The sequence below is a fragment of the Idiotropiscis lumnitzeri genome, chromosome 4 (assembly GCF_059441095.1).
Source record: "Idiotropiscis lumnitzeri isolate Australia: NSW breed Sydney's pygmy pipehorse chromosome 4, RoL_Ilum_1.0, whole genome shotgun sequence".
Classification (NCBI taxonomy): domain Eukaryota; kingdom Metazoa; phylum Chordata; class Actinopteri; order Syngnathiformes; family Syngnathidae; genus Idiotropiscis; species Idiotropiscis lumnitzeri.
Genome location: NC_142394.1, coordinates 31,051,563 through 31,079,354, shown reverse-complemented (window position 1 = coordinate 31,079,354; position 27,792 = coordinate 31,051,563). Strand labels below are relative to the sequence as shown.

General features: G+C 44.2%; 5 protein-coding genes across 11 annotated transcripts in view; 2 read left to right on the top strand and 3 right to left on the bottom strand.

The window, feature by feature from the left end:
- The window catches only part of poln (polymerase (DNA directed) nu), a 28,126-nt gene extending 4,019 nt beyond the window's left edge, over positions 1-24,107 (bottom strand). For 2 of the 3 annotated variants that reach the window (XM_088292598.1, XM_088292600.1), the window contains exons 1-21: positions 23,988-24,107; positions 23,150-23,248; positions 12,108-12,201; positions 11,341-11,455; positions 10,601-11,262; positions 10,469-10,521; positions 9,868-10,227; positions 9,055-9,397; positions 8,205-8,335; positions 8,073-8,132; positions 7,927-7,987; positions 7,780-7,844; positions 7,097-7,180; positions 6,462-6,557; positions 6,334-6,390; positions 6,215-6,271; positions 6,082-6,147; positions 4,350-4,398; positions 3,001-3,078; positions 2,177-2,288; positions 1,137-1,213 (exon numbers count right to left, since the gene is read on the bottom strand). In XM_088292598.1, coding sequence (XP_088148724.1) covers positions 1,137-1,213; positions 2,177-2,288; positions 3,001-3,078; positions 4,350-4,398; positions 6,082-6,147; positions 6,215-6,271; positions 6,334-6,390; positions 6,462-6,557; positions 7,097-7,180; positions 7,780-7,844; positions 7,927-7,987; positions 8,073-8,132; positions 8,205-8,335; positions 9,055-9,397; positions 9,868-10,227; positions 10,469-10,521; positions 10,601-11,262; positions 11,341-11,455; positions 12,108-12,201 — 2,620 coding nt within the window. In that variant the 5' untranslated portion in view covers positions 23,150-23,248; positions 23,988-24,107. The remainder of the gene's footprint in view (positions 1-1,136; positions 1,214-2,176; positions 2,289-3,000; positions 3,079-4,349; positions 4,399-6,081; positions 6,148-6,214; positions 6,272-6,333; positions 6,391-6,461; positions 6,558-7,096; positions 7,181-7,779; positions 7,845-7,926; positions 7,988-8,072; positions 8,133-8,204; positions 8,336-9,054; positions 9,398-9,867; positions 10,228-10,468; positions 10,522-10,600; positions 11,263-11,340; positions 11,456-12,107; positions 12,202-23,149; positions 23,249-23,987) is intronic. The other variant, XM_088292599.1, reaches the window with a different exon arrangement.
- On the bottom strand, positions 12,789-19,497 carry haus3 (HAUS augmin-like complex, subunit 3). Of its 5 annotated transcripts, XM_088292606.1 has the most exons (7): positions 16,949-17,093; positions 15,450-16,403; positions 15,153-15,362; positions 14,691-14,923; positions 13,798-14,083; positions 13,713-13,726; positions 13,049-13,196 (listed from the first exon to the last, which is right to left on the bottom strand). In XM_088292606.1, the coding sequence occupies exons 1-7, from the start codon at positions 17,000-17,002 to the stop codon at positions 13,190-13,192; spliced, it is 1,758 nt and encodes a 585-aa protein (XP_088148732.1). In that variant the 5' UTR covers positions 17,003-17,093; the 3' UTR covers positions 13,049-13,189. The 5 variants fall into 5 exon arrangements, with proteins under 5 accessions (XP_088148731.1, XP_088148727.1, XP_088148730.1 ...); XM_088292605.1 differs by lacking the exons at positions 13,713-13,726; positions 16,949-17,093 and adding an exon at positions 19,087-19,497 and having other exon boundaries at positions 12,789-13,196; XM_088292601.1 differs by lacking the exon at positions 13,713-13,726 and having other exon boundaries at positions 12,789-13,196.
- LOC148339224 (prostaglandin reductase 1-like) lies at positions 17,076-21,780 on the top strand. The gene is made up of 9 exons (XM_088292607.1): positions 17,076-17,209; positions 18,391-18,518; positions 18,599-18,644; positions 18,939-18,998; positions 19,164-19,331; positions 19,807-20,080; positions 20,143-20,248; positions 21,329-21,447; positions 21,525-21,780. The coding sequence occupies exons 2-9, from the start codon at positions 18,413-18,415 to the stop codon at positions 21,633-21,635; spliced, it is 990 nt and encodes a 329-aa protein (XP_088148733.1). The 5' UTR covers positions 17,076-17,209; positions 18,391-18,412; the 3' UTR covers positions 21,636-21,780.
- On the top strand, positions 23,196-26,457 carry txnb (thioredoxin b). The gene is made up of 5 exons (XM_088292608.1): positions 23,196-23,363; positions 24,744-24,848; positions 24,939-25,004; positions 26,150-26,215; positions 26,315-26,457. Exons 1-5 carry the CDS (start codon positions 23,337-23,339, stop codon positions 26,390-26,392), a joined length of 342 nt encoding a protein of 113 aa, XP_088148734.1. The 5' UTR covers positions 23,196-23,336; the 3' UTR covers positions 26,393-26,457.
- svep1 (sushi, von Willebrand factor type A, EGF and pentraxin domain containing 1) overlaps positions 25,795-27,792 on the bottom strand; it is a 52,522-nt gene continuing 50,524 nt past the window's right edge. The window contains exons 46-49 of the mRNA XM_088292609.1: positions 27,285-27,380; positions 27,019-27,114; positions 26,849-26,942; positions 25,795-26,746 (exon numbers count right to left, since the gene is read on the bottom strand). Coding sequence (XP_088148735.1) covers positions 26,716-26,746; positions 26,849-26,942; positions 27,019-27,114; positions 27,285-27,380 — 317 coding nt within the window. The 3' untranslated portion in view covers positions 25,795-26,715. The remainder of the gene's footprint in view (positions 26,747-26,848; positions 26,943-27,018; positions 27,115-27,284; positions 27,381-27,792) is intronic.

Below are 27,792 nucleotides of genomic sequence, written 5' to 3'. Positions count from 1 at the left end.
TTCAAAGTGAACGTTCTTGAGGCGAAGTCTTATGGCAATGGAAATCTCATTTGTTGTGTGTAGCTTTCAACGGGAATGGCAGTTTTGTTTTTTTTAATATACACAAAAACAATAAACTCGGTTATTGTGAGGTGAATGAAATGAAGTTCACGGCCACCATGTAGTGCTCCCCCATCTGTGGTCCCTTCTCAAGGTTTCTCACTTTTCCCCAAATGAGGTTTTTTGAGTTTTTCCTTGCCCTCCTGGGGGTTAAGATCGGGGATGTCGATTGTGGCTATGTAAAGCCCTTTGAGACTGTCTGTGATTAAGGGCTATACAAATAAAATTGACTTGACTTGACTTGTATTAAACATTTGTGCTCTGCCAAAGCAAAACAAAAAAACAAAAAACAACGGCTGGTATCTTCAAACAAATCAATGGGGTGACTCGTATCTCAAGGCACGACTTGAGTTTCGTGCGTGGACGTGTCGCAAAGATCTGCCCCTCCTCCTTGGCCTGATTTGTGTCGTGCAGAGAATGCTTCATCTTAGTCTTCCGTCTCCACGGCAACACATCCCTCCACCAGGAGCTGTCTGTCTATGCTGATCAGGAGCACCCTCCATTTATCTTCTTACCCCCCCCCCCCATGACGGGGCCCCATGACCCCTTTGCCCCTAAATTGGCCCTCGTCCTTCTTGTGCCGCAGCCTTTCACGCACCAGCATTTTGACGTTGCTCATTCTAGAGCGTGCGTTTATGCAAACAGATTGCTAGCAATTAGAAGCGCCGATGTCAGCGAGGTTGTCGCATGTCACCAAGATGTCATGAACGAGAGTGTGCGAGGACCAGAAATGGGTCACGGCTGACACGCACGCACGCAAGCAAACCGGCTCCAGTACAGAACACGAGGGTCCATTAGACGGACCGCTCGTCTTTTTGCCGCCACGCCATGAAAGAAGATCATTTTTACGTTTTCATTTTGATAGACAGCACGATGACGAGCGGTTAGCGTCACAGCCAACGCAAGAGGTCTGCGTTGGAACGTCTGTTCAGGCCAACTTTTGTGGAGTGGACCTCCGTGTTTTCTTCCGCATCCGATGACTTTTAAGCCCAAACTCAGCCGTGATTGGCTCCAGAAAATAAAGAAAATTGACGAACCTTTGCCATACAAAATGGAAGCCACGATGCGCTTGGCTTGTTTTATGTCCTCCGACGTCACCGCACGCTTCCACATCCTGAAAATGAGACAACTCAAATGAATAAAAATGATATCTCGTCGAGAATGAAATGAAGTGAGATCATTACAATGCAGATGTCAATTATGGAATGCGAGGTGTGGCCATCGAGTGGTCAGTAATGAGTTGTGATGCGTCTTCCCGCATGGTGATGTCGTTCATATTTGGCGACTTTGGGCACGTGAAGCCCTTTGAGACTTTCTTGTGATGGAGGGCTAAATAATCAATTTGACTCGACTTGACGTGTGAACGTCTCCGACAGGGTGTGACGACACCTCTCCAAAGTGACGTTTTGGAGGGCCGACGGCGTCCCGCCACCATCAAGCTACATTTCCTCAAGGTTTGTCTCACAAACATCCGCTTGTGCGTCGGTTGCCGAAGAGGAGTCGCGCGGCAATGCTTTCCCATTAAAATGAATTTGCAGACGGTGACAGTGGACCTCTGCGATTTACTGAAATTTGAACATCAACAGAATTAATATTCAACGGGATTTGTCCTTGAGTTGGCCTCGTCTGAAGGGATGATTTTAAATGTTGACTTTTGTGTTGATGTCTCATTGCATTACATGACTGCCCCTGAATTTGTTTGGCATATTTTTGAAAAAGTAAATGAGAAACTATCAGCGCCACGTAAGTGGACAGGCATTTGACACCGATGGTAATCACTACAAGAAATAAAAAGTTTGATGCTAAATGAACAAGTGACCTTTAAACCTTGACAGGGGGTTGTGAGGATCAAGGTTGTCACTGCTCAATTGGATTTATACTGCCTCCTGCTGGATGAGCAAAAGCACAGCGGGAAAGTCGAAAAACAGATTTTGCATCATCCGCTCAAGTACAAAGAAACAGAAAGGAGCCAGAATTAAATTGGCGGTTGCAAGTTCAGCAACGCCTAAAACCCACACGCTGATGAAAAATAAAGTGCTGCACAAAAATATTCGCCTTCAAAATGTGTTTGACTCACCATTCAGAGGCTAAAACAGCGTAGACGTCAAAGTCAGCGCCTGAGAAAAGGCTGATCAGTTTGTGGTCGTTGGAGAAGTGAGCCACGAGTCGCAGCTCCAGTTGGCAGAAGCCTGAAAAGTTCGCCCGTTAATGCGAGCCACATCAAGTTGCCAACTTCGTTCATTTGGAACGGGAAAAGATCGCGAATCCAGGTCGCTTTACACAATGAAAAGAATGCAAATGCAATTAATCTGCTCCAGCCTCCAAATTATATTTACATTTTAAATAACGAGTCTTCTTCCAAAATAACACAACAACTGTATTCAGATGTTTTTTCCCCACACACATATTTCAAATCTCAAATATTCTTCATTATACCTTCCCATGGGCAATACTGAGCGAGTTCTGTGGGAGGCGTGTTGCATTTTGAGGCCCCGATAAAGGCTCTACTTTTGTCAGAAGGATGATTGAAATCATAAAAACACGCAGCAGATCAAGTGTTGACTTTCTGGCAAAATGTCATCTTCGTCAAACAAAGCAATGCTGTGATACGTTTTGACGTGCCTCGAACTTGAACCTTTCCTCGGGACACTGGCAAGTGGGTCGTGCTTTCTCATAAGTTTTGTCAAGGACACGAAGCGGCTGGCGGAGCGAGGGCTTCCCTCAAGGAGTTGTTTCCATGGCAACCTGGCCTCGGACTCCACAACGCGCGAGTTGGCCTGTCTGGGTTGCAAAACTGCGAGCACGCGACCGCGGCTTTGTCTCTCCGCTTGTGTAAATGTACGAAACGTCGTTCCTCGTCGGTGTATCGAAGACCGCAAGCGTGAGTGTGCATTCCGTTACCTGCGGTGACAAAGGTCCAGCCTTCTTGAGCGACGTAGACGGACCGAGGATTAATACTCATGCCGTCCAGCTCACTGCCTATGAAGAAGAAAGTCCCAAATGACATTAAAAGAGTGGTGGCAACTCATGCAAACACTTTGTAACTGCACTTAAGGAGAATTTTCAGCTATTGAGTATTTCTATTTCTTTATTTTTCAGGAGCATAAACGTTTTTGTTTTCTTCGCCACATTCTACACTTCCAACAATATAGGCTCTTTATTTTTTAAACCTTGAGAGCGTTGACTGACTGATTGGCATGTTGGGGACAGAAAAAAGTATATGTTTGATGTTGTTTATTGTAACACTGATTAATTTACTGGTGGCATTCGTGTAAAAAAAAAAAAAAGTAGGCGACCTTAAAAAAATATTGCATATTAAATGCATCCATTCATGTTCCTCATGAGGGTCGCAGGCGTGCTGAAAGCCTATCCTAGCCAGTAGGCAAGTTACACCCTCGACTGGTTGCCAGCCAATGTCAGGGCACACAAAGACAAATGACCACTCGTGCTCACACTCACACTTAAGGACAATTTGGCGTGTCCAGGCAACCTAGCATGCATGTTTTTGGAATGTGGGAGGAAAAACATGCCCTGAGAAACTCCTCGCAGGCACGGGAGAAGACGCAAACTCCACACAGAAAGGCTGGAGTCCGGAATCGAACCGTGCACTTTTGCACTGTAAAGCGGACGCGCTAACCAGTCCGTCATCGTGCCGCCCGCATATGAAATCATAATTGCAATACTGATGGGGGGATCCCCATTTTTCAAAATCCTCCTGAGCAGGCACCAATTTTGTATCGTACGCTAGCCTCGATGCTGTTGAAGCTCCATCAACATGGCAGCTTTACAACATCTCGGAGTAGCGACAGCGGATGGAGGGAAAGACGGGCTGCGAGACGCAACGAGAGAAAGCGAGAAGGAGGCTTTGATGACAAGCAGCTTTGGGCGGCAAGCAGAGGTGCTGATGTTAGCGCCTATGAGTCACTCCACACACACACACAGAAAAAGAGCTGAGTGTGGCCGTCCTGCGTCTTTGTTCAAGCGGCCCGGCCAAGTCAACAGATGGAGGAAACCGTTTGGAAGTTTTATTGCTCCACAAACAGGTCAATTAAATGTTTGTTGCGTGGAGAAAATAAATGCACACCATCACTCACCTTTACGAGCAGTCAGAGGAGCCGATTTGCACCGAGGGTGGAAAAAACGTTTGTACTTAATGCAGGCATAATTCATTTGCTTCTAATTAATGAAACTATCAACTAAATGATTCTATTATTTGTAATAAATGAATCAACCAGAATGTGCTTTCTTACCTCCTGCGTGTGCCATCACGGTAATCTTACGCGGAATGGCGTCCAAGTTCTAGTTTGGGGGAAACAAAAAGTGAGTATGAAAGAAAATAAGCTAGCGACTCCTCTGTAACAGTCGTCCGATTGGATTGATCGATAGAAGATTCACAAAAAGAAATTTACAAAAAGTAGAAGTATGGTGTGTGTGGGGGGAGTGGGGGGGTCAGTGTATATTCAGATTTTTGTTTTGGGGCTGTGTCATGAGAGTTAAATAAAGACAAATTAAAATAAGTGGCTTTTTTCAACAAAGGTTGAAAACTGCGCGAATGCGGCACAAGAAAATATCGTCACAAAAAACTGGCAAAAAGAAAAAAAAAATGGTTCTTAATGTCGCGCACATTTGTGAAATCAATTCCAAAACGTAACATTAGAAAAGGTTGATCACATTTTGATGAATAAACGTTTGACTTTTTCAACATGAAGACGTAGTTCAACAATCACCTTTCAAATGATGTCAAATTGTCGCGTGTGTTTCACTTCTAGTGACTAAACGGCATCCTTGAGACGCCACAAGCAGCAGTGCAGGATCATACGCGACACTGGATATCGACATTTCCGATGCATCTTTAAATAGCGACCGACATGGTCGAATTGTGAGCCCAACCCAGAGTAATCGGAGAAAAAAAACAACTACATGGGCAGCAATTTTCCTGCAACACAAGCGAAACAGAGAAAAGTGAGCAGTCGCACTGAGCGCGCTCCGATGTCAAGCGGGAGACTCGGCATTTGCACGTCAATGATGTCCTTGCATCCATCTCGACAAAACGCGGATGCGGTGCGGAAGAAACGCACGCACCTACATGCGCTCGCTTTGACCCTCACAGTGAGTGGAGGTTTGTGAGGGTGAAGGGGGGGTGGGGGTGATACTCGGCTTCCACAACTCATTTATTATTCAGCAGACATCGGGAGGGAGTGACCCAAGCGAGGCGAGGAAGGACTGCAGCGGAAGGGTGTGGACACAACACGGCCATGCGAATGTGCAACAGAAAGTCACGAAACGCAAAAGGTGAGTGGCAAGTGTGGAAACCTCGTGAAACAGATGGAGCTCAAGTCATTCCGGAGGGCAGTGTTGGGCAACTTTATGCTTTGGCCAATTCAATGACTCAGCACAGAACATATGCAGGCAAAAAGCACACACACACGCATATTTGTATTTGCTTCATGTTGCGATTACAAATGCTAACACTCCATCTGCGCCGCATTGGCAGTAAGATTGGTGCTGACCGAGCAAGTTGGGTGGGAGGTGCAAGAGTGGGCACGATGACTCAGGGCAGGAGCAGTTACACTTTGACTTCAGGACATCGAAAAACAGATCAAGCAGGGGTCGCCAATCTTTGCTCAGCCGAAAAAAAAAAAAAGGCAATTCAGAGATTTTTTTTTTCCCGAGATAATTGCTGAAAAAGATGCGCAAAGACTGAGCACTTCTGTGTAGAACTTAATTGTGGTCACAAAGCCTTGAATGGTTTTTCACCATTTCAGGTTTCCTGATTCAATGGCTGAACTCTACAACAAGATCTGAACGCCCATCAGAAAATATGCCAATGAAATAAATAGAATGAACCCCCGTTCATTGCGATGTCTGCCACGCATGTCTAATATTTCCATCATTTCCTGTTTCACGAGGAAGTGCCATCATATTGATGTTTGACTGGCTACCGCCGGCCAATCAATGGATAGCGACACGTTTCGCACTTACCGGGTTTGTTGAGAAGACTCTCCCCGTCACCGCGCTGGTCTGCGACCAGTTCGGGGAGATGTAGCCCTGTCGAGTGAACAGGCAGGGATCGTCTTTGTCTACACTCGGGACGCGCAAGGCCGAAGCGGCTCACCTTAGTCATCATGTACACGTAGATGCCGTCGACAAAGTGGGTCTTGGTTTGTGCAACCTGACGAATACGAGGCAGACCTTAGCGACGTGCAAAGACGGTGACGGCCAAGCGTGACATACCTCCCTGTACTCTAAAATAATCTTTGGGAGAGGATGCACATCCTGGTAGATCTGCAACTGCAACAAAAGCAGAAAGAGGATTCGTCTTTGAGAAAAAGATTTCACTCACTTGTTTCGTTGAGCCGTACTGTTTGACTTGATGCGCTGTCCTCGCGTGTGGCCATGGACTGGGGAAGCATCTTCTTGTGGAAGTGCTCATGAAGACGCAGTTTCTCAAAGAGAACCTTTTGGATTGAGAAGGAGCAGAAAAACAACTTCAAGGCCCGACCGACCGACGGGGATTCGATATTTGTGGCAGATTCAAATTCAGATCACCAACTCATAATAATAATAATAATAATAATATTGCCTTTATTAGTCCCACAATGGGGAAATTCGAGATTCGAACCCAGGCCTCCTGGGGAGACTGGGTCCTGAACGCGGCGCCTTAGACCACTCGGCCATCCTGGCAGCCAATTAAAAAAAATGACACAATGAATAAAATATTTTTGGGGTCCCATAACGCATACGACAATAAGCTTCTGAAATATGAACGTTTGACTGTTTTACAATATTTTGTCCTTAATTATTTGTTTAACTTTACAAGGAGAAAAATCGGCCCATTCATTAGCAATTAATTTTTGTTTTTTTTAGTCATATGTTGAAATGTATATTAATAAAAAAAAAAAAACACATCTTTAAAAGGGACTATTCGCTGAGGCCCAAAAGAAGAGTCAAAAACATTTGCACTCTGAGCTGTTGACGGACATATGGCGGGACTGACGTGTCGGATCTGGATGGTGCTGGTGATCAGGAAAAATTCTCCAGCAGCTCGATGGGCGGCCTCCTCCAACTGGCTCAGCTTAGTCTGACAGAGACAGCAAAAAAAAAACAATATGACTGACAAGCATGCACCAGATGAGCGAATGTGGCTCGGACTGAAGTGAAACATACACAAAACAAAATGGCCGACTTCCTGCTGAATTGGATACATTCAGTCTTATCATGATGGAAGATTTCAGGGGGCGCGACTAAATTGGATTTGCTGTGTCGTGTTACGGGAATCCTAAAACACAAACACGTGCCTTTGCACCGCATGGAGACATTTCAGACTTGAGCCCAAAATGTAAAATGTGTTCTTTTTCCCACCCGTGAGCAAGTACCAGGCTGCGTCATAAATATTCAATTCGAGCCCTTCAGCAATCCATTTTCACACAGCAGCCTTGGGAGCAGCAGAGATGACCTTGACAACACCCGGGTGCACGTGCAAACACGCCCGAGCGACTCAGCGATTTGGCCGAGGCAGACAGCGACGCTGCTTCTTGACATGCGCATCGTGTTTATAGAAAGACAACAGCAGACCCGTGAGGACACTCACGAAAGGAAATGAGCGGCCGGCTTATATCGGCGTCGCACGGCCGCGGCCAAGCGGCCATGACACGCCACCTGCTGCTCTTGTTTGCTTACCTTCAGCAGGTCGGACAGATTTTCCAAAGCATCTTTGTCCATCTGGATGCGTTGGCTCTCCATGGCTTAAACATCACAAGCATGACACTTTCATTTGAGAGGCCGACAATGAACCCTTTAAGACCTCAAAGGACACGAGCCGATCACCTGCTAGAACGGGAATCATTCTCAGCTCAATTTGCAAGTAGATCTTCCAAAGGCCCTGGCACTGGCAACACACATGAACGTACTGCATGACTTTATGCAGCTGAGAAGCTCAGAGAGAGAGAGAGAGAGAGAGAGAATCTTTTTACCCGCATTTGCACACAAAGCATCTCGTTCAGGTAGTAGAGGGAATAGAGTTCTGCCACCATCTGGGACGGACGGAATCAGGAAGTTGTTCTGCGGGCTCACAATGACAAGACGCACTTGACGATCGCGCTTACATTGGCGGGTGTCGCCGAGGGCAGGCTTCTGTGCGTGTGTTTCCGAAGAAGGTCCCGGTAGCTGGAGCAAGGATCTTCCGGGTCCAGAAGCCAGCCGGACACTTGAGGGTCATGAATACGGAAGCCTGACACTAGACGAGACACAAAGGCCGATCGACGGGTTTCTTAACAAGCACAACAAACGACCGATCTGGCGACATTTGAGAGCCGTCTCAATAAATGAGTGTGAAGGGCTCGAGATCAACACTTGATCACAAAACAATTTTCAATGAACACAATTATTGCCATATCATTTTTAAAAAGTCCACCGACACAGTAAATGAGGAGCGGTGGGCCGATTAGAATTAAATTTAATAAAGAAAGTCGTCAGAACACACAAATTAAGTTTGCGAATAAATGTTATACAATTTTGGTTTCAAGAGCTCTGAATTTATGGTGACGTACCCTTTGAAATAAAAATAGTCATTTTTGGGAGAATGAAAGGCGTCATGTTACAAGCTCAAGATATATTTTTCAATGTCAATTGTTAAAACGTTGCAGTCTTTCCTTGTTCAACTTTGACTTTATTATCATAATCTTGGGGAAAAATAGGATTTTATTCCCAGAAGAGTTAAAATTTTGTTCTACTTTTTGAACCAGACAAAACATGTCTTGGCGTTTGTAAAGCTTAGAACTCTCACATTATTATCGTATTTAAAATTATAAATGATTTTAATTATTTAAATGCCAACAGTTAATCTCATTTTGTGCCTTTTTTATTCTATTTGAGTAGATAGGCGGGTGACGGTCACGTTGAATTGGCAGAATGATTAGAAAAGTGTGAGAAGCTTCAGATGCGTGCTCGCCATGCCTTGTTTCCAGCTGAAGTGTCGTCTGCACAACTGCAGAACGGCGCTGAGCAAATCCTTGGCGCCGTAGCACACGGTGACGCCGGCTCGTGACTTCATCTGCAGCAGCAGGTCTCTGTGGCACACAAATGCACAAAACGCTAAATAACAGCCGCACGCACCATGACGCAGAAACACAGAGCACCTGGTGAAAAGGTGCCGTTCGGCCGGCGCCGGGCCAAAGTCCAGTTTATGGAACAGCAGGAGGTCGTTTTGGCTGAGCGACTGCCTCCTGTGGCCGCTGTTCACGTCGTTAACCAGAAGAAGAAAGAGGCCGCGCACGGACGCTGTGAGATTCGGTGGACCCTAGCAGAGGCACAGATCACATTTAAGAAGGGTCAAATGTCATGAGGACTGACGAGTCATGGGCGAGCCGTGTTACGAGGCGGCAACTTTGACACCAACTGGACAGTGCGGTCCGTGTCTGCCTCGTCGGACCGAGACCGGCACTGAATGCGGACTGGATTTTGCAAATGGATTGAGATTCGCGATGGCAAATAACGTAAAGGCCGTGTCGCGCCTTTTCTGTTGCCGGTCCTCCCATTGAATGTGAGGCAAGCCCCGCCCCCTCTGAAAACTCATCGGAAGCCACATTTCTATTCTTTAGCTTTCGACTCAACATGAGACGGTCGCTGTTCTTTTGGGATTTATTGTTTATGTCTCGTCATTTGGGTGCCGATTTTCTGCTCATTTCTATGACACCATCTAGAAAGCTCCGCAATCGAAATCCAGTTGGGTTGGATTGCGTCGTATCAAGAAATGCACCCTCTGCTTACCTGTTCCGACTGTAGCTGAGTGGTTCCGTCTTGGAACATTAAAGTTAGCAGTAGCACCTTAGCCTGCTTAACGTGTTCCATCATCTGCGTTTTCTCGTCTGCGTTCAGCGCTTCGGTGCTCTTCACTTGAGGGTCCCTTGTCAGAAATGGGAGCAGCCAGTCAGTGTTGGGGGTGTCGGCTTGTCTTTGTGGGGTTTTCTGGCTCGCTTCTTGTTTGGCCCTTCGAGTGTCTGAAGCTGCTTTGGGCGCTGATGAAGGATCGTTGGCCTTTTGCCAAGAGGAAGGCCGCGGCTTCATTGGTGGCACATTTTCGGAGCCAGGCAACTTGCTGTGTCGATTTAAGGAGGGGGGAGACTGGCCCTGATGAGAAGCAGAGTGTTAGTCGTACAATCCTGACCTTTCAACGTTCACTTCAGTAAACGAGTTGACTTTGGACTTGTACTTTTACTAGAGTATTTCCAAGCAGTATCTGTACTGCTAGCTATGTACAGAGGTCCGAGTATCTTAGGAGCGCTTAAAACTCACTCACTTCTCTGTGCATTTGGGAAATAAAAAATCCTTAAACCTTTTCAAAGCAGCCATTTTGAATCTCGCCACTCACTTTGACTCTTTTCAGCAATATTCTTGGTGAGCAGCGTTTTCTCGGTGGCTCCCCTGAAAGAGCGTTTGATGATGTTTGTTGTCAAGCAGGTCGTCTGCACAAGAGAAAGGAAACGAGATGACTGACGCTTACCTTTCTGGGTTTGAGACGTGCTCTCCGGCAAGTTGGAGCGCTCTACTAGCGGTTGTCTCGTGTGGAAGTTGACGTCGGTTTGGGAACTGTCACTCTTCGGTTGCGCATCGCTAATCTTGAAACTACACTTAGGCTTGCTCTCTGGATACGTCCGCTGATGCAAGTTACTTCTTAGAGGAAAGTGTTTTTTTTTCTCAGCATCTTCCCAAGTGTAATTTGTCCACGTCAATCTGTCAAAAAGATCTTGGACGATTGTATCCGCTAACAAATGCACGTCCGTTGAAGGTTTCCCGAAATCGACGGTGATCTGGTTGACATTGGTGGCGACGTCCTCCCTCGTGGGCAAGGTGAACGTAGCGTAGCCCTCAACTTTAGGAGGACTACCGCTGATTGCGCCACATTGCAGAGGGTCGTCCTCGCCCACAAGCACATTGGCACTCGGCGGAGCGTCGTCGAGGTCGGTACCGGGAGGCGGGAGGAGTTTGATCTCGTCACCTTCCCAGTTGACGAGTGGCCATGTCACCGTCTGAAAATGCGCTTTGGGGATTTCACCCAGCCATCCAAAATCGGCCGCTGCGTTGGAAAGCATCGGCTTGAGTTCAGCATCACAGTCGTCTTCCTTTGGAGAAGGAGGGCTGCCGACGACCTGAGGCTCAGTTGCACTGCCGGGAGACATTTTTTTTTTTTTTTTTTAAACGGCTGCCTTTTTGACACAAACGTGTTCGTCATCTGCCATTTACCATCGTGTGACCGTCCTTTCGACCGCGGTCTCCTTCCAAGTGCCGGAAGTGTCGGCCGCCCTTTGCTCGCTCAGATTCATCCCCACTCGGATTTCTCCAGAGGCAAAATCGTGACCTAGTCACAAGAAATCAATCACCAGAATTAAAGAGGTTTAACTTTTTAACTTTGTATCAGTCTCCGGAGCACAAGAAGCGGCCAGCAAAGTGAAAAGAATGGTCAAATTTGTACTTTTTGGGCATAGTTTCGCAACTTCAATGCAGAGCATCATCAAACAATTGTAAATATGAGACGCACACCACTCAAGTGAACAGAAAATGCAGTTTTTAAATGCGCAACTTATTTAGTAAGGGAAAAAATATTTAAAGCTACCTTGGCCCTGTGTGAAAAAAGATTTGTGCTAACGGTGGCTAATCATCACATTATTGGATTGCTGAGTTCATTTTTACTGACCACATAAATGGAACAATAATCTCTAGTTCATTCCAAATTGCAGACATTGTCAAACAATGTGAAGGCAGCAACAATCCAAAGAAATTCAAGAACACGTGAGAACATTCCATAATTGACGGAATTTCTCAGTCTAGAAAACGTCCCGTCCAAAGTTTCCGGACTCAAGCGAACCGTGGTGGCAACTAATTACCAACAAACATGAAAAAGAGTTGAGTGGCGGTGCAGCGAGCAGGAGCCGAGCGATTGAATTGGGGAAGACTGTCAAACTTTTGGATGGCATGTTCGTCACAAAAGCAACTTTATGGTCACAGCTTACTCTGACTGGGGTTGATGTCTTCTAACACGGCCGGCAGAGCGTCCGGGAAATCCTGCTCGGTGATGCAAAGAATTCTTGTGTTGGGTTTCTCCATCTACAACAGAATTGATACAAATCTTTAGTGGCTACGTATTGCAAAGAGGAGGAAATTGTGGCTTGGATTTGACTGAAAGCCAAACATCAATTAGAGCGGTGAGAAGTTCGAGAGATTCTTGCAAACTTGGCGCTGTTGTGGTGGTGGTACGAAGGACGAGAACTCGAGAAAATGGAAAGGTGTGCCCAAAATTTGGCGAGTTTTCACCAGTTTAGGTCATCACAAAACTAATTTATTTCCTTTGCAAACAGCACACAGTCAAGGCAAACAGCAAACAACAAAATAAATATTTTTCAATCCCTCATCATAAACATCCTTCGATGAAACACTTCCAGTGAATTCAAAGTGGTGCGTGTGCAAAGTTTGACAAGTTTTAGGCCCACAAAACTGTGATTCTTTCTGGAGAAGAAGAATTTCTCCACAAACAATAGTAAATGTACCGGGATGTTAAGCTAGGAAGGATAAGCGGCTCGCCGAAAGGCTGGAGAGATCAAGGGGAACTAAAAGTCATGTCAAAAAAATATTTTAATCTTACGCTGACTTGGGTTGATTTTGTCAAACTCGGCAGACTTAATTACAAACTCATCAATGTGAAACACGTGAACAGGCGCTTTATTTACATGAAGGCATTTCAAAAAACAGGAACAATCCCACACATACAAGTTTAAGTGCCAGCTTAACATAATGTTTCTTTTTTTTCTCAACACCAAAGCAGAATGTAGAGATCGGCGTTTCTGGAGGCCATGCGTTCATTCCATTTGACGAGATTATGGCTGTCCTCTGGTCAGGTTCATTCTGCGTTCCAGCTCCTCAACTACTTTTTGCAGGAGACTCACATCCAAGTGGAAGCAGACGTAGAGCTCCCTCTCGCGTCTGAGCAGAGAACTGCGTTCCAGCCGGGAGCGCTTCATCTTAAACTTGCCTGTCAGTTCTTGGACGGCTTTTTGGAAACGCTGCAGCAACAATTCGGCTTCTTTGACTTTTTCCATCAACTCCTGTGAACAGGACGGGCAATAGGATGTGAAATCAGAGTTCATGCGTTAGCTTTAAACATCCAAACACAAGGCTACATACACACAATCGGGCTTGAATTTGCCTCCCTTGATAAGAAAGTTAGCAAATGTCCTCTCTGATGTGCCTGAAAAATGGTTGAATGTGAGCCGGAGTACACGCGTACGATAATCAGGTCTAAAGTGATAAAAGTCAGCACAAGCCTGATTGGCGGATGTCTCGGAAAGATGATCCCGAGCGACTGCGGGAAACTGGAAAACTGCTCATGCTCAATATTCACAATTCAATATTTACAATTACAACTCCCTTTGTGTGCGGTCAACAGCGGCTAGACACCTTTCACATTCTAACATTAAGATGTTAAAAATCGTATGTGCGGACCCCTCATAAACACTTGTTCGACTGCGCATACTTTTTGGGACAGTGATAGTGGCTGAAAAGAGGAAAGGCATCGTGCCACCAGCTTCCCACACCAACAGTCATTTTGAAATCAAACTCACATTGGGGATTCCTTCTGAAATGAATTTTTGTTTGGTGGTGAGGATGAGAACGTGCGTGACGTGACATCAAAGAAAACCAACCCACCTGTGAATTGGGACACAGCAGCTCCTGGTCAGCAATGGCTGCAGGACATACCTGTGGCCTTAAGACCAGCTCCTGGAACTGGGACGACACGGCCCCGTGAAGGGCCTCGCAGTGGCCTTGAAGTTGAGCCATCGTGAAGTACTGGTCGCGGCTGGCCGCTGACAACGCTGCACGGGACGCCTGCAGGTTGCTCGCCAGGCCACACGCAGCCTGCTCCAGGGCCTCATATGTCGGAAAAGGTTCTCCTTTGCCGTGGGACGAGTCGTGCTCCAGGATTTGCAGGAGTCTGGGGGAAATGGGTGGTTGGACAAGTGAGAATACAATGTTGTTGCGCCACCTAATGGTGAGATTGATAACTTACAGACGAATTGCTGTACATGTGTTGCAAAAGCAAACGAGTAGCTTGGTAGGAAATCCCGACTTGAAGAAGATACGGAGAACACTCGCAGGGCAAAGCAAAAGGATATGTTACTTTGGTGGCAATCAATGGCATCGGGGAACTATCGTGACGAGGAGTATTTAGCAAAAAGTAGCGCTTTGCCACCATGGCGTGAAATCTGGTCAGCAAGGAACTATGAAGGAGTTGAGAAGTTTTGTTTGGATAAAACTGGTTCTTTGCTGCCATCTTGTGGCAAAAATAGACCATATTAAACCGTATTCGAACCTGAAATAAAAACCCTTTCATTTTATAATCCTGCTCAGAGTTGAATGCCAGAGCGCAAAACCTTGGCAACGTGCAAATCTTGAATGAGCTGCATGCCTACAAGATGACGCAAAAGCCCCGGCAAACGGAAAACTTTGAAATGTATTGCGCAAGGGATACTACTTGACTGAGAAACGAGTTGCATCCCCTCGGTGAAAAGACGAGGGGGCGTCGACTGCAAGGATGTTACCTGCGGAATGTGACGTCCTTGCTGCTGATGATCGGGTTGGGCCTCATGTTCAATGCCAAGTCGGGCTGCGCCAGAGCCTCCAATCTGAGGGACGTGACTTTGCGTTCATTGACGAGCCTGCTGTTGACGTTGGTTAGGTGGTTCAGGCACACTGCCCACTTCCTTAACTCCATCTGCTGAGCCAAGTGGAGGACGTTGAAGGAGGCCTTCTGGCGGAGAAGATTATCACGCACCTGCAAGGAAAATTTGACACGGATTTCATTGCTTCAGTTTCTTTTTCATATCGTCGGTGGCACACGGTACAGAAACTAAACTAAACGCTCGCAATATGTGCATTTTAAAAAAACGATAGTATGTATCACGGAGTCAAAGAGCATTATAAAATAACTAGTAGGAAAGTAGTCCTTCTTATGTTAACGGGTTGGAAATGGCCGCATATATGTCAGAATTTTGTGACCAAACCTCATTGAGTTTGCTGGTGAGCTGGTCCTGCTTGGCCCGTTGCAGGCACAGGACTCTCGTCACCACCGGCGCATAAAGCAGCTGGGTAGACTCCCAAACGTTGAGGGGGACCGGTCCACGGAGCAGAGCTTCGATCTCCGCCTCCACGGCTCGCATTTCCTTCCTCGACGCCGCCTCGCGCACGTGAAGCGAGGCGGAGTCGGCGATGCTCTGGTCAAGTAAAGATGGCAACAAATTGGGTGATGCCGATGCACCGATTTGTCCAAGATATGCTGTTTTCAGCAGTTCTGCATTTACCTTGACGCTTGAGGACTTCTCAGAAAGCCAGACGAGGCCGGCCTTGACACTTTTCTCCTCCGCAGTGGCTCGCATCAGCTGGTGCTGGCCCGTGATGTGCGCGAGCCGAAGTCTGGCCAGTTGGTCCGCCTCACTCTTTTCCTTATCCTTCTCTTCCTCTTTAGCTCCGCAAGAGCTGAGGTCCAACACCTGGAAGCGTTCCGAGCAAGACGTCTCGACAATGTCTGTGAAGAAGTGCTTCCGAGTGTAAGCGGAGAGAGCTTTGGTGTTCCGTTCCTCTTGGCACAGATACAGATTCAGAGAGAGCTGAGAGAGAAGAGGCTCATGCCCCGTGCTGGGGGACGCGTGCGCCGCTTCCGGCTGAACGGAAAGGTGCGATACCAGCTCGTCCACCTCGCCTGAGAGGCTTCGGAGCTCCGCGTTGGTATTGGCGTTCTCGACTCCGAGAAAAGCGTTAGCATCGGTTAGCTGGGACGTGGTGCTCTCCAGTTCGGCGGCAAGTCGCAGGTCGACGTCCGTGCGAGAAGCAGCCATGGCCTGCAACCTCTTGTAGCGCTGCCGCTTCAGCGCCTTCTCCTTCATCAGTGCCCGGAGTTCCTCTTCCAAAACTTCTAAGGTCACATCCTCTTCGACGGCACTGCTCTCTTCGGATGGTCCAATGGTTTTAAGGACCTTGTCCAAGGCTGCTTCGTCCAGGATAGGCTTGCCGGACTTCTGGAGCTCTTGATAAGCCCGCACTTCCTCTGGGGTCAAAACATTGCTCCGGTTCAAGCTCCGACAGACAAAACGCAAGAAATGAAGGTTTTCCGGGGAACTGTTGAAAAGCCAGTCGAACTCCGACGGCTCCAGAGAGGAGGCGTCGGAATAGCCCAATTGAGCCAAGGCCTCGACAAACTGCCCGCCGTTTAACATGGCGCTTATGCGGTCGTTGTTGCGCAGCTGGATGAGAGGTTCCTGAGAAAAACAATGTCACAAGACGTGTTAACTTTTTTCTTCAAAGCCAATGTATTTACAAATCACATTTCAAAACAACACAGGTGACCAAAGTGCTGCACATTATAATCTACCTGAAACATCTTATTTGGATGTTCCAGAAATGTAAACATGTACAGTCCACCATTGCTTCTCTACAAACACACACGTTTGTTTTTTGCGTCTTTAGTCATCTACGAACGTGGCTTGGCTACATTTAATTTGACTATAGTCATTGTGCACGAAGCTGTCATGTTCATCCTCAGTTTCTTAATAAAGAGGCACTTCTAAAATGGTTGATTACGCTCATGAATAAGTTTTCTTCATTATGCTCAGCGACTGAGTGACGACTGGCAACGGGCGGTTGGTTCGAATAGACAAAGTGGTACATTTGACGCAATAATCTTAAATAAACACAACCGGTGGAGCTGAAAAACTAAGATTAGTCGTGTCGGTAAGGTCAAAGGAACGCTGTCTCGCTCATGACAAACGTTGAATTTAAGTCAAACTAATGAAACGTTACTCACAATTTCGGTTAGCAAGTCGCCAATTTGAAGCGCGCGCCTTGGCTCGTACGTCATCAACCTGGGACGTCGTCGACGGAATGACGCACGCAAGTTTTCAAGTTCTAACCAATCGCACGCGACCCAAACATTTCATTTCCCGCCCATTTTTGGCTCCTTTTTATACTGCCTCTAATGATCGAAGTCGCCACAATCGTCGACTGCTGACAACCACTAAGGAGAAAAGAAAAGTAGCGGAGGGCGGAAGAAAAGCAAAGCTGAAAGGTTATGCTCCTTTATGACTCGTTGGCGTAATTTTCGGAGGAATTTGCAAAATCGGATTGTTTTCTACTGCGCGCCTGCTGAACGTCTCTCACGCGATGATGTTTATTTATTCCACTAACTCAACAACAACGCATTCCAGTTTGTAGAAAATGTGTTCTAATCCGGGATGTGACGTACACATCATTAGTTTAAAACAGGGTGTGCAGACTCTTTTGGACCACATGGTAATTTAAAGCGGATAGACGGGACAAAAAGAAAACAATATTGAAAATAAATGATGATTATTAATTGCAAATGTCTCCATATGGGATTAATAAAGGGTATATTATGTTGATAGATACAATCAAAACAAAAAACGTATTTTTACAATTTTATTTCAGCAATTTATTTTGATAAAGTATTTCATGCCCATTTTTTATTTGAACTTCCAACTAATGTAATTAGAATTAAAAAACGAATTGAATATTTTTAAAATGGATTATTTTATGAGCAGTCTTTTAATGATACAAATATTTATTTTCTGATTACAATTCCACTTTATTTAATTAAAAGCACCTAGTTAGTGTTTTATAAAATAAAACATATACAATTGTTAATTTTGCAAATATTTTTGTATTGTAGGTAACAGAGTTTATTGATAATCAAATGCATTCTTATTTAAAATTAGTATTTGTAAATTAACTAATTATGTCCAAAAATAAAAAAAAATAATCTGATCTATTTAGTAATTCATTTATTTTTTATGAGAGTTTATTTTCTTTACACATAAACATGTTACGACAAAGAAAATGAGATTCAAACACACCCCACCCAAAAAACAAGAAAATAAATAAAATCGACTGAGGTTTTTCTCTGTAAAATGTTTAAAATACTAAAAGTCACAGAATTGTAAAACAGTCAAATATTCAATCTATAAATATTCAATATTGCTGTACGTGTTAAGTGTGCAAAGAAGAAGTTATTTTATTCCTTTACATTTTTTTTCATTCATTGGCTAATTAACCGGTTATCGGAATATTATTCTTGGCCTAAAAAAAAGTCTGTCTGTGTTGGGTTCTGTTATTTACAATAAATCAGCTAGCAAAATGAAGAAACTCTTTGACTGTTTGAGAGCAAATGTTTGTTTTTTAAAAATGTAAAAAAAAAAAAAAGAAAGTACGTCCCATCCAATGATCCTCCAGGTGCCGACCTCAACGTGGAAATATGGTTCAAGCTAAGACGTGGATCCTGGCCAAACATTTTGACGGCTTCCCCAAGGAAAGCGACTTCCAGCTCAAAGCGGAGGAGCTCCCTGAGCTGCAAGATGGACGTACGGCCATTTCTTTTTTCTTTTTCGGACTTTTGTTCACGTGTCAAACTGTCGTCTGATGTTGCTGTTGTTTGTTTCAGACGTGCTGTTGGAGGCGTTGTTTCTGAGTGTTGACCCTTACATGAGGTGGGTGAAAAGAAGTCAGCTCAAACTCTCTTAAAAGTCTCCATTTGGTTCAAAATGTCAGATTGGAGAATTCATTTTAAGAGTCTTTTCATCGTTTGGAAATGTCTAAAGCTGATATTGGTTGTTGCCATACAGAGGAATCGATTTTTTTGTGTTTGTCAAAAAAATAATTGGCAAGAGGTCGCAAAAAATAATCCGCTATGAAATCGCAATGGAATGTGAATATTTTTGAAAATCATTGCACCCTATTTTAGAATGTGAGTTTAAAGTGGGCTTTGTTTCTTATCTCCTCAGGCCATTTAGTCGCGTTCGCATGAAAGAAGGAGATGTGATGATCGGAACTCAAGTGGCCAAGTAAGGAGCTGAACAATTTCGGGGGGGGGGAGCACATCTCGCACATGTGCTGAACAGCAGACGCAGAGAAACAAACAAGATGACTCACTTGGAATGTTTGGGATGACTCACTCACTCGATTTTTCCAGAGAACTTCAAAGTTCTGCTGGCTTTGTTGTCCTGTAGGGTGGTCCAGAGCAAAAACGCGGCGTTTCCCGTCGGGGCCCGCGTCGTCAGCCGCGGCGGATGGAGAACACACACCGTGTCGGACGGCTCCGACCTGGTCCCCGTCATGCCCGACTGGCCTCGGGACGTTTCGCTGTCCTTGGCTCTCGGCGTCGTCGGCATGCCTGGGTAAGGCATGAGTCGAGTTATTATTGTCAAGTTCTTCTCAAACATCTTCCAACAATTAGAATGTAAAAAAAAAAAAACAACAACAAAAAAAAGGTAACTAAATAATGATCCCATTCAAACGTAGCGCATCAAGAAGTTAAACGCGATCAAGACAAAGGTGACGTTCGATGGCACTTAAGTCGAAACTTGCTGTGACCTTTCTCCTGGCTCTGCATCTTTGTATCTATCTGCACACTTACTCGAGTAATGAGAAGAAAGATGCCAACCGCACATTGTTGAGGTCAGCCTGCGCTCACGTAGGCAGTAGAAGAATGAGGATCGTTTCGGAGAGGGCAGACTGTCCTCCACATCTGACAGAAAAGGGCTCGCAAGTCGTTAAACTGAGAGGACGCGGTTTTGTGCTAGCTACCGTTTGCGAGCGGCATAAGTTCACCCGAACTTTTGAATTGGATTCTTACCCACTGCATGTCACCAGGCTGACGGCTCTGTACGGAATCGAGCAAGTCCTGCAGCTGAAAGCGGGCGAGACGTTGCTGGTGAACGCGGCGGCGGGGGCGGTGGGTTCGGTGGTGGGGCAGATGGCCAAAATGAAGGGCTGCAGAGCGGTGGGCTCGGCAGGGTCAGACGCCAAGGTGGCCTTCCTCAAAGAACTGGGCTTCGACGAGGCCTTCAACTACAAAACGGTGGCCTCCTTGGACGAGGCTCTGAGGAAGGCCGCTCCCGACGGATACGACTGCTTTTTTGAGAACGTGAGCGTATTCCGATGATATTTGCCCAAATGCTTCCTGGACTGATTTCCAATTGTCTTCAGGTGGGTGGCCCTTTCTCGAGCGTTGCCATGTCACAGATGAAAGATTTTGGACGAATTGCCGTGTGTGGAAGTATAGCCACGTACAATGACACGGCGGCTCAGACAGGTAAAGTATGGACTCCTTTGCTTGTGCTTTTAATTAGGGAACTCCTAAATATTGATATACATATGCAACATGTCACTCCTTTGCATTTCCTTTTTTCGCCAGCAGAGTGCGACATTGTGCTTCTGATAAATCTAAGGGAGAAGTGGTCAAACGTTAGTTTTTAAAATGCCCTTTTGCTCCAGCTCATTTATAGATGAAGTCAATTTAAAAATGTGTGAATAAAAATTGAGTTCTCATGTTTAAATGCATTATTTTTTCCATGATTTATTTAATGAAATGAAAAATGACATTTCAAATCAATTTATTCTAGAATTTGATGGAATAAAACATCAAAATGTGCGTGTACAATTATTTTGAATTGAATTAACAAGTATTAATTAGTTTTCGTAGAATTGCACCGATGGAATCACTTATTTACATTTGTGTTGTGTTTTTTGGGAGGAGCCAACCCACCACGTTTGTGGAAAATAATTATTGAAAGTTTATCTCTATTTTTTTCAAGAATTTGTGGTGTTTAAAAAAAACATTTTTTTTATGATTGGAAAAACACAAAACAAAAAGTAAACCCCCAAAAATGGTGGCAAACTTGAAAAGCAAAATCACTAATATTTAAATGTATTAGTTCCAATCAACCAATTCTTTTATGAGATAGTCACTTCAACAAAACTAAAGTACAGTTTAACTCAGGAAATGACTAAATGAGTCTAAAAAATATGATGCAACTACATTGCTGTTGAAATAAAGTGAAAATGTGTACGTCAAGTATTTTTTTATTATTTTAAAATCCCTTGTTTAGTGCCATTTGTTTAATTCAATTCTAATTACCAAGAAATGTAATCAATCGGTTAGATGTCTGTTTTGTTTTTTTAAATTTTTGAACAAAAATGCTCATCACTAATATATTTATTATTCAGAATGAATGATTTTCTGAGATAAATGAATGGATACATTCGAGGGCAAACGGCCGAATTAATGAAAAACTCTGATGAATTGCGCTCAAATGCTTGGCGGACGGGATTAAAGAACGAAGCCGGCTTCCCGCGGGCCAGTCTTGCAGTTTTGTATTTGTCGTCCCGACAGGCCCGTATCCTCAAATGAACATGATCGTCAAGCAGCTCAAGATGGAGGGCTTCATGCAAAGCCGATGGGAGCCGAAGCACCCCGAATCCCTCAGGAGGCTCATGGGCTGGTTGAAAGAGGTTTGTCACCATTCCATTTCCTGCCGTTCCTCCTCCTCCTCCTGGAATTAACATCCGTTTTCGTTTGCGTCCCACAGGGCAAACTGCAGAGCCGCGAGCACGTCACCAAAGGCTTTGAAAACATGCCGGCCGCTTTCATGGGAATGCTGCGAGGAGAAAACACCGGCAAGGCCATTGTGGCAGTCTGATGTCAAATCCAGTATTATTAGTCGGAGGGATCGACACTTCCAAAATCACACAACACGCAATAATGACAAAACAAGCTTGTGTTTTTTTTCCCAAATGCATTGAAAATTAAAAAAAATAAAAATAAATCATGTGTGTTTTCACAGCCTTTACTGTGTTGATGTAATTGGCCGCAATCATAGCCTTAAGCCTTATTGGATATGATGTCACAACAGTGGAAATAAAAAAAAATCAACTACACACTATCCAAATTGTCCAGATGCCAGGTTTTTGTGATATCAAAAAACATTTTTTTCTACTAGCGTGAGGAATCTTGTCGTTCAAAGGTATCTGTCAGTCCGAAGAAAAAAATGTCCAATATATCAAATAAAAACAGTGAAGGAAGTGGAGAAACAAGGACACAACGGTGACATTACAAACAGCTGAACATCTTCAAAATTGATGAAAAGATGAGAAGGGTGGCGGCTGCAGGAATTTGGAAAAACAAAAACTTGAAATGTCTTAAACACATGGAAAGTGAATCCAGGTCGAATAAGATGCAATCATTTTTGGGTCAGCCATCCAAAAGGTCGGTTTGGCGCACACCCAATCCGTAATACAGATTACAACCATCGTGATTGAAGGCCTCCTGCTAAAGTGGGACGTTGTTATGTTGCCCATCATTTCAGCCTGATTGGGAATCTCAATGGGTGGTGATGAGAATCTTGTTGCCGTGGTTACTAAAGATGCTGTTCATTTAGAATTAAATGAGCCACTTGCTTGTGTGGTTGGACAGGCAACAATGAACGGAGTAAAGCTGTGCTTTCATGTACTGTGAAATAAAATGGTTTGTTTTGAAATATTACACTGTAAAATGTTGGACATTGACAAAACAAATGATTCATAAAAATAATGGGAACAGAAGAGCAAATCTGTTGAGTGAATTAGGTTGATGATGCAAAATTTAAAAACATGAAGTCAGTGTCATTTTCTTTCGGGTAGTTAAAAAAAAAAGAAGTGCCATCAAGAAATTACATTTTTTAAACTAATTAATCACAAAAAAAAATCATTGATCAATCACATTTTTCAACAGCTACTTTTTGTGAAGCTTGTAACAGATATTTAAATGAATCATATCGCGGAATGAATGTAAATGAAGTATATTTCAGTTCAAAGGGTGTTCGAATAGCTTTCTTTGGTCCTTGAATACCATCTAAACAGAGTCATGTTTGCAGGCATTTTTCTTCTATACATTTCTCAAAACTTCTAAAGATGTATTTGGTTTTATTGGCTTCATTTCTGCCCACAGGCACCATACTCCAGCAGTGTTGGTTTGCAAGGCCCAGTGGTAACTTGAGCACAGTGTTTTGTCCTGAGATGATGTGCTAAAGATGTATAGCTAATATGGTACATTGTTTGCAAAGAAATAAAAAAATCAAAAAAAGACAACCAGTACGAGCTAGCCGTACATGTTCACTAAAAGATACTGCACGCATACTGCAATGAGTGCGGGCTGCAATTAAGTAGTTCTACTTACCTTTTATTTTGGAAAGTAACACCGCTTCCTCTTGTGGCTGTGTTAAACTTGACGCAGGGAGGAGCGTGTTGTGCAAACTGTAAAACTGCCGCCGTGCCTCTGCAAAAACGCGCTAGTCATTTTCCAGTTCACCGACAGGCTGGTTTGCAAAAGTGACGTGGATTTTTTTCCTCCACCAACAGTCGCTATGGTTGTCATCTCCATTGAAAGCTTGGTAAGTTTAATTTTCTTCAGTGGCTCTAGAACCCTTTCTTTAGCTTTTACTCGCCCCAAATGGCGTCGTTTTGGTACATCCAAACGATTGCACTCAACAATTTTGCGTAACGTGTGGACTTCGCTGTCACGTAACTACCGAAGTAATAGTTCGGATCTTGAATTGGCGAACATACAGACAGTAATGATTTAATGTACACGAAAGAAACAAAATACGCCGTTAATAAAAAAAAACTTGAAAATAATTAAAGTAACTGCAAAGAGTCAACGGAGCTCCGTCGAGGGCCGTTGGAGTGACTCGAATACAGCGGGGCCGAGGCCAGGCATCGAAGCTAAAGCTAATGCTAACCCTAATGCTAGCGGTAACTGTAACGCGGTATCGTCACGACGGACACAAGCGGCATCACGCCAACATTTCCGGAAACAGGGCGATTCTTGTCCAAATAGTTAACGATGACAATAAAATTGAGTTTGGAGTATTTCGAACCGGTGAAAATAACATTTAATTTACAGTAAATGTCGATTCGGCATATAAATGCAGCTCTAAAAAATGATTAGTCATCTACAATTTGCTGCTCAATATTTCATTGAAATAAGTCATCCTTATGGTGGTCATAAAACTCACTTTTTCTGAGTCACTGTTCTTCTCGCCGGACTTCTTGTCTCGGATTGATTTGCTTTAATTCGAAGCGTCAAATGACCTCAAAATGGAGATCCAACCTGGTCACCGGCTCACGATGACGTCACGATGCGTTCGTGCTCTGCGTAAGAAATGGTTTATCCAAGACTTATTCGTTCCGCGGCAGTCAACTATTGTTCACAAGGGTAATGTTTTTAAACGAGTTTTAAATGTAAATCAGAATTAGTGCTATATGTATGTTTATCCTGCAATTATACGAGGGTGACTGTTATGACCCCTCCTCATTATGGCAATAAGGAAGGGTGGAACATGGGGGGGGGGGTAAAAGTGCTGCGCTAATTAGGTTCCATGTTTGGAACACAAACGGACACACGCGCAGATCCGTCAACGTTAGATTAAAAGCATACACTTACATCTGAATTTATTGCACATCTTCTGCATTCTGCACTGCGTGTGACGTCACGTGACAGTATTTTCCGTCAATATATTATGCAGCCCTAATTTAAATGAGGCCACCTCTTTATGGGTAGTGACTCTCCTCAACTTGGAAGTCGTCACGGCTGATTTTGGCTTGTTCAGTCGGGCGCCATTCCATCTGATTTCAGATGCAATCAAATCAACAATTCAAGATTGATGTTTGCATGAATTTATATAAAAAAAGAACTCCCGGTCACCCAAATAGGGCAGAAATAAGCTAACCAAAGAGGGCGTTTGCTCACTCGAAACGATTTACGTTTCTAGGAGGACTTTCATAAATACTTGGGCAACAATGGAGACAAGCTGATTGTGGTGGACTTCACAGCCACCTGGTGTGGACCTTGTAAAATGATTGGTCCAGTTTTTGAGGTGAGTTGATGACGGCACCTGTCGCATTTCTGATCAAGTTGTGCGCCGAGATGGCAAAACAGCTCAAGCGTTTGTTTGATTCTCTTGCAGGAATTGTCCATGAGCCCGGATCACGCAGATGTGATTTTCCTCAAAGTCGACGTAGATAAGAATGAGGTAGGCGAAGAGCGGACATGAAAATGTTCAAAATCTTCAATGCTGCAACATGTTCAAGTCAACTCAGGTCATGAAAGTTCCCAAGCTCAAGATTTTCGTCCTTTCCGATTTGAGCTCTTCCAGTTGTATCTTGAGGCACAGTTGTGGCTAATTGAAAGCTGTTTTTTTTAATATATAAATTTTGGGCTAAGGGAGCGATTTATATGTAATAATACTACAGATAGGGATTTTCTGAAGAAAAAAAAGGGCAGCTTAATTAAGAAAATGCATAATGCATAAAATAGATTATTTTCCCCCCAATGCATTTCAATGGGCGTCATGCATCCCGGTCTGGTCCTAATTTGTATCCAAATGGCGGCGGTCAACTGTAAATATAATCTCAATATCACTTTTTTCTTTCAAAATGCATGAAATCAAAGGCGATTTTCTATTTGATTTCGCCACCCCAATCAAATTGATCATAAAATAAACATTTTGTGTTCAACAAACTCAATATGGAAATAGAATGAAACGCAAATAATCAGTGGCAGGAAAAAAGCATTTAATGAATCCATTTATAAGGACGTTAAATCTTTGTCGTGTGCGTTTGTGTTGGCACTAGTTGGTTGTGTGTCATATTGACCACATTGATTTCATTTGTATTTTTTTGCATTTTTGAAAGCAAACTTCTCAGCTTGCGTGTAAATCGGTGACATCCAGGCCCGTTCCTTACGTTGGGCAGCATCAGCGGTGTTTCTCTATGTGAAGATTTGTTTTGTTTTGAATGGCACGTCTCTTGTAAGAACTCAACAATCATCACATTTTATTGTGTAGATTAACGAAAAGAAATAAAGCGGGCCAGTGTTACGTATGCGGTGGGAGGGCATGAAGATTTAAAGCAAACGGGCAAACGTCAGCCGTTTGGCCGATGATTTTGGCCCATGTTTGACGGATCGTCGTGTATTATATGCAGCGACAATTCTTCCGCTGAGCATCGTGCAAACAAAATGGAATTGGAAGGTTGTCAAAACTTTTTTTGTCTTTTGTAGCCAAGCAGATAGTGAAGGAAAGGCTCATCTTGCGGTTAATGAGCAACGTCAACTTGAAGTGTGACGCCAACATTTTTGGACCGGTGCACCTTGACTCATTTCCACTTTTGTCTTCAGGATGTGAGCACTGAATGCAAAATCTCCTGCATGCCCACATTCCAATTTTACAAGAAAGGCAAGAAGGTAAGCGGAACATCTAATCAAGGACTGCTGTGTTTGGTCTCCTCTTTTTTTTTTTTTCATTTCCATATTTGTTCTTTCTTCCAACTTCCATTTTTACAGGTAGCAGAGTTCACTGGGGCCAATAGCGACAAGCTGAAGTCCAAAATGATCGAGGTGAAAAGCGAGTTTGGTCAATGAAACACTTGCCGAAGATGGCGACGATTTTCTGTGTGTGGTGGATTTAATAAAGCGTTTGGAATCCCTTCCTATTGGTCGTCATCATAAATGCACAACACCCACCAAATGTGTCCAATTCACGTCAATAGCAGCGATTGCTGCTTTAATTCCAAAAACCAAACAAACATCCACTGGACAAACGCATCCATCATTTTTACACGTATATAGCAGCATATGTTCAATACTGTCGCTTCTTTATATGAAAAAATACAGCTTTATTTTACAAATAGTTTCTTGCTTTGCTGGAGATGCTTTGTGAAGACGTTCCCTCCAAACGGGGACGTTCAGAAGTGATAGTATCCGGACCGCCTTTTCCTTCGATGACAAAGGCAAATATTTTAGCTTTTGTTTTTTTTTTTTAATAAATAAACAGTTGTTGGTCTACCGGCAAGCTGTTTTACGATTAAAAAGCGTTACCTGGAGCAGTCGTGTCCACTCCAACCTGGACTACAGTGACACCTGTTGGGCCTGATGCATCGGCCTCCGTTGAGACACGGCGATGAACACACAGCTGTAAACGCAGCCCAAAATTAACGAGAAGGCCTCGCTTCCAGCCGCCCGGCTGTCACAAAGCCGCGACCACTCACCGCTGTGGCAGCGGGTGCCCGTCCACCCGGTGGGACAGTCGCACTGGTAGGGGGCCACGCAGCGACCTCCGTTCAAGCACGGCAGGATGCAGATGGCTGTTCAAGGAGGGACAACAACGCTGATGAAAATTAATCTTCATTTCATTTGTTCTTTTTTTTTTTTTACCAAACTACAACAAGTGCCAAGCAACAATGTTGAAGTGATTTTTTTTCATTCTGATGTGCGTGCGTGTGTAGTTTTTGTCACGAATGACTCAGCTACTCACGCTCTTCGCAGAGTCGGCCCATCCATCCTTCTGGGCAGGCGCAAGTGTTGGGACGTTGACACATACCTCCGTTCTGGCAGGGCAGCCAACACACAGCTGACACACACACACAGTTTAGAATGCAAGTTGCTTTCTTAGTTTCGGCCACAAAAATATGTCCAGAATGTTGCCCTTCCTTTTTTTTTTTTTTTTTTTCAGCCACACAGCCTTCGGCAAATGATTGTTGCGAAATGAAAATTCCAAAGTCATGGTGACAGAAACTGAAAAGACTTCCTGAATGACGCTGACTCGTACGTTACAGTACAGTCAACCCCCGCAACATCGCAACTTGCTGGTTCACAAACCTGCAATAAGTTTAAAAAAAAAAAAAATTGAGAACAGCATTCTGTCCGAAAAGAGTCGCACACCTTTCACTGAAGCACCACACGAGAATACATCGGATATTATTTCATGTAATACAGTCATTTTAATTCATTGGATTTTTTTTAAAATATAGACAAAGAGGATC

Coding starts and splice junctions, on each gene's coding strand:
- haus3 (XM_088292601.1), bottom strand. CDS start 17,002: ATGACGTACGAGCCAAGGCGCGCGCTTCAAATTGGCGACTTGCTAACC. Junction 15,363..15,449: donor AGAAGTCCTCAAGCGTCAAG/GTAAATGCAGAA, acceptor TTACTTGACCAG/AGCATCGCCGACTCCGCCTC. Junction 14,084..14,690: donor AAGGACGTCACATTCCGCAG/GTAACATCCTTG, acceptor CATTTCCCCCAG/ACTCCTGCAAATCCTGGAGC.
- LOC148339224 (XM_088292607.1), top strand. CDS start 18,413: ATGGTTCAAGCTAAGACGTGGATCCTGGCCAAACATTTTGACGGCTTC. Junction 18,645..18,938: donor AGTGTTGACCCTTACATGAG/GTGGGTGAAAAG, acceptor TTATCTCCTCAG/GCCATTTAGTCGCGTTCGCA. Junction 19,332..19,806: donor GGCGTCGTCGGCATGCCTGG/GTAAGGCATGAG, acceptor GCATGTCACCAG/GCTGACGGCTCTGTACGGAA.
- txnb (XM_088292608.1), top strand. CDS start 23,337: ATGGTTGTCATCTCCATTGAAAGCTTG. Junction 24,849..24,938: donor TGATTGGTCCAGTTTTTGAG/GTGAGTTGATGA, acceptor ATTCTCTTGCAG/GAATTGTCCATGAGCCCGGA. Junction 26,216..26,314: donor TTTACAAGAAAGGCAAGAAG/GTAAGCGGAACA, acceptor CCATTTTTACAG/GTAGCAGAGTTCACTGGGGC.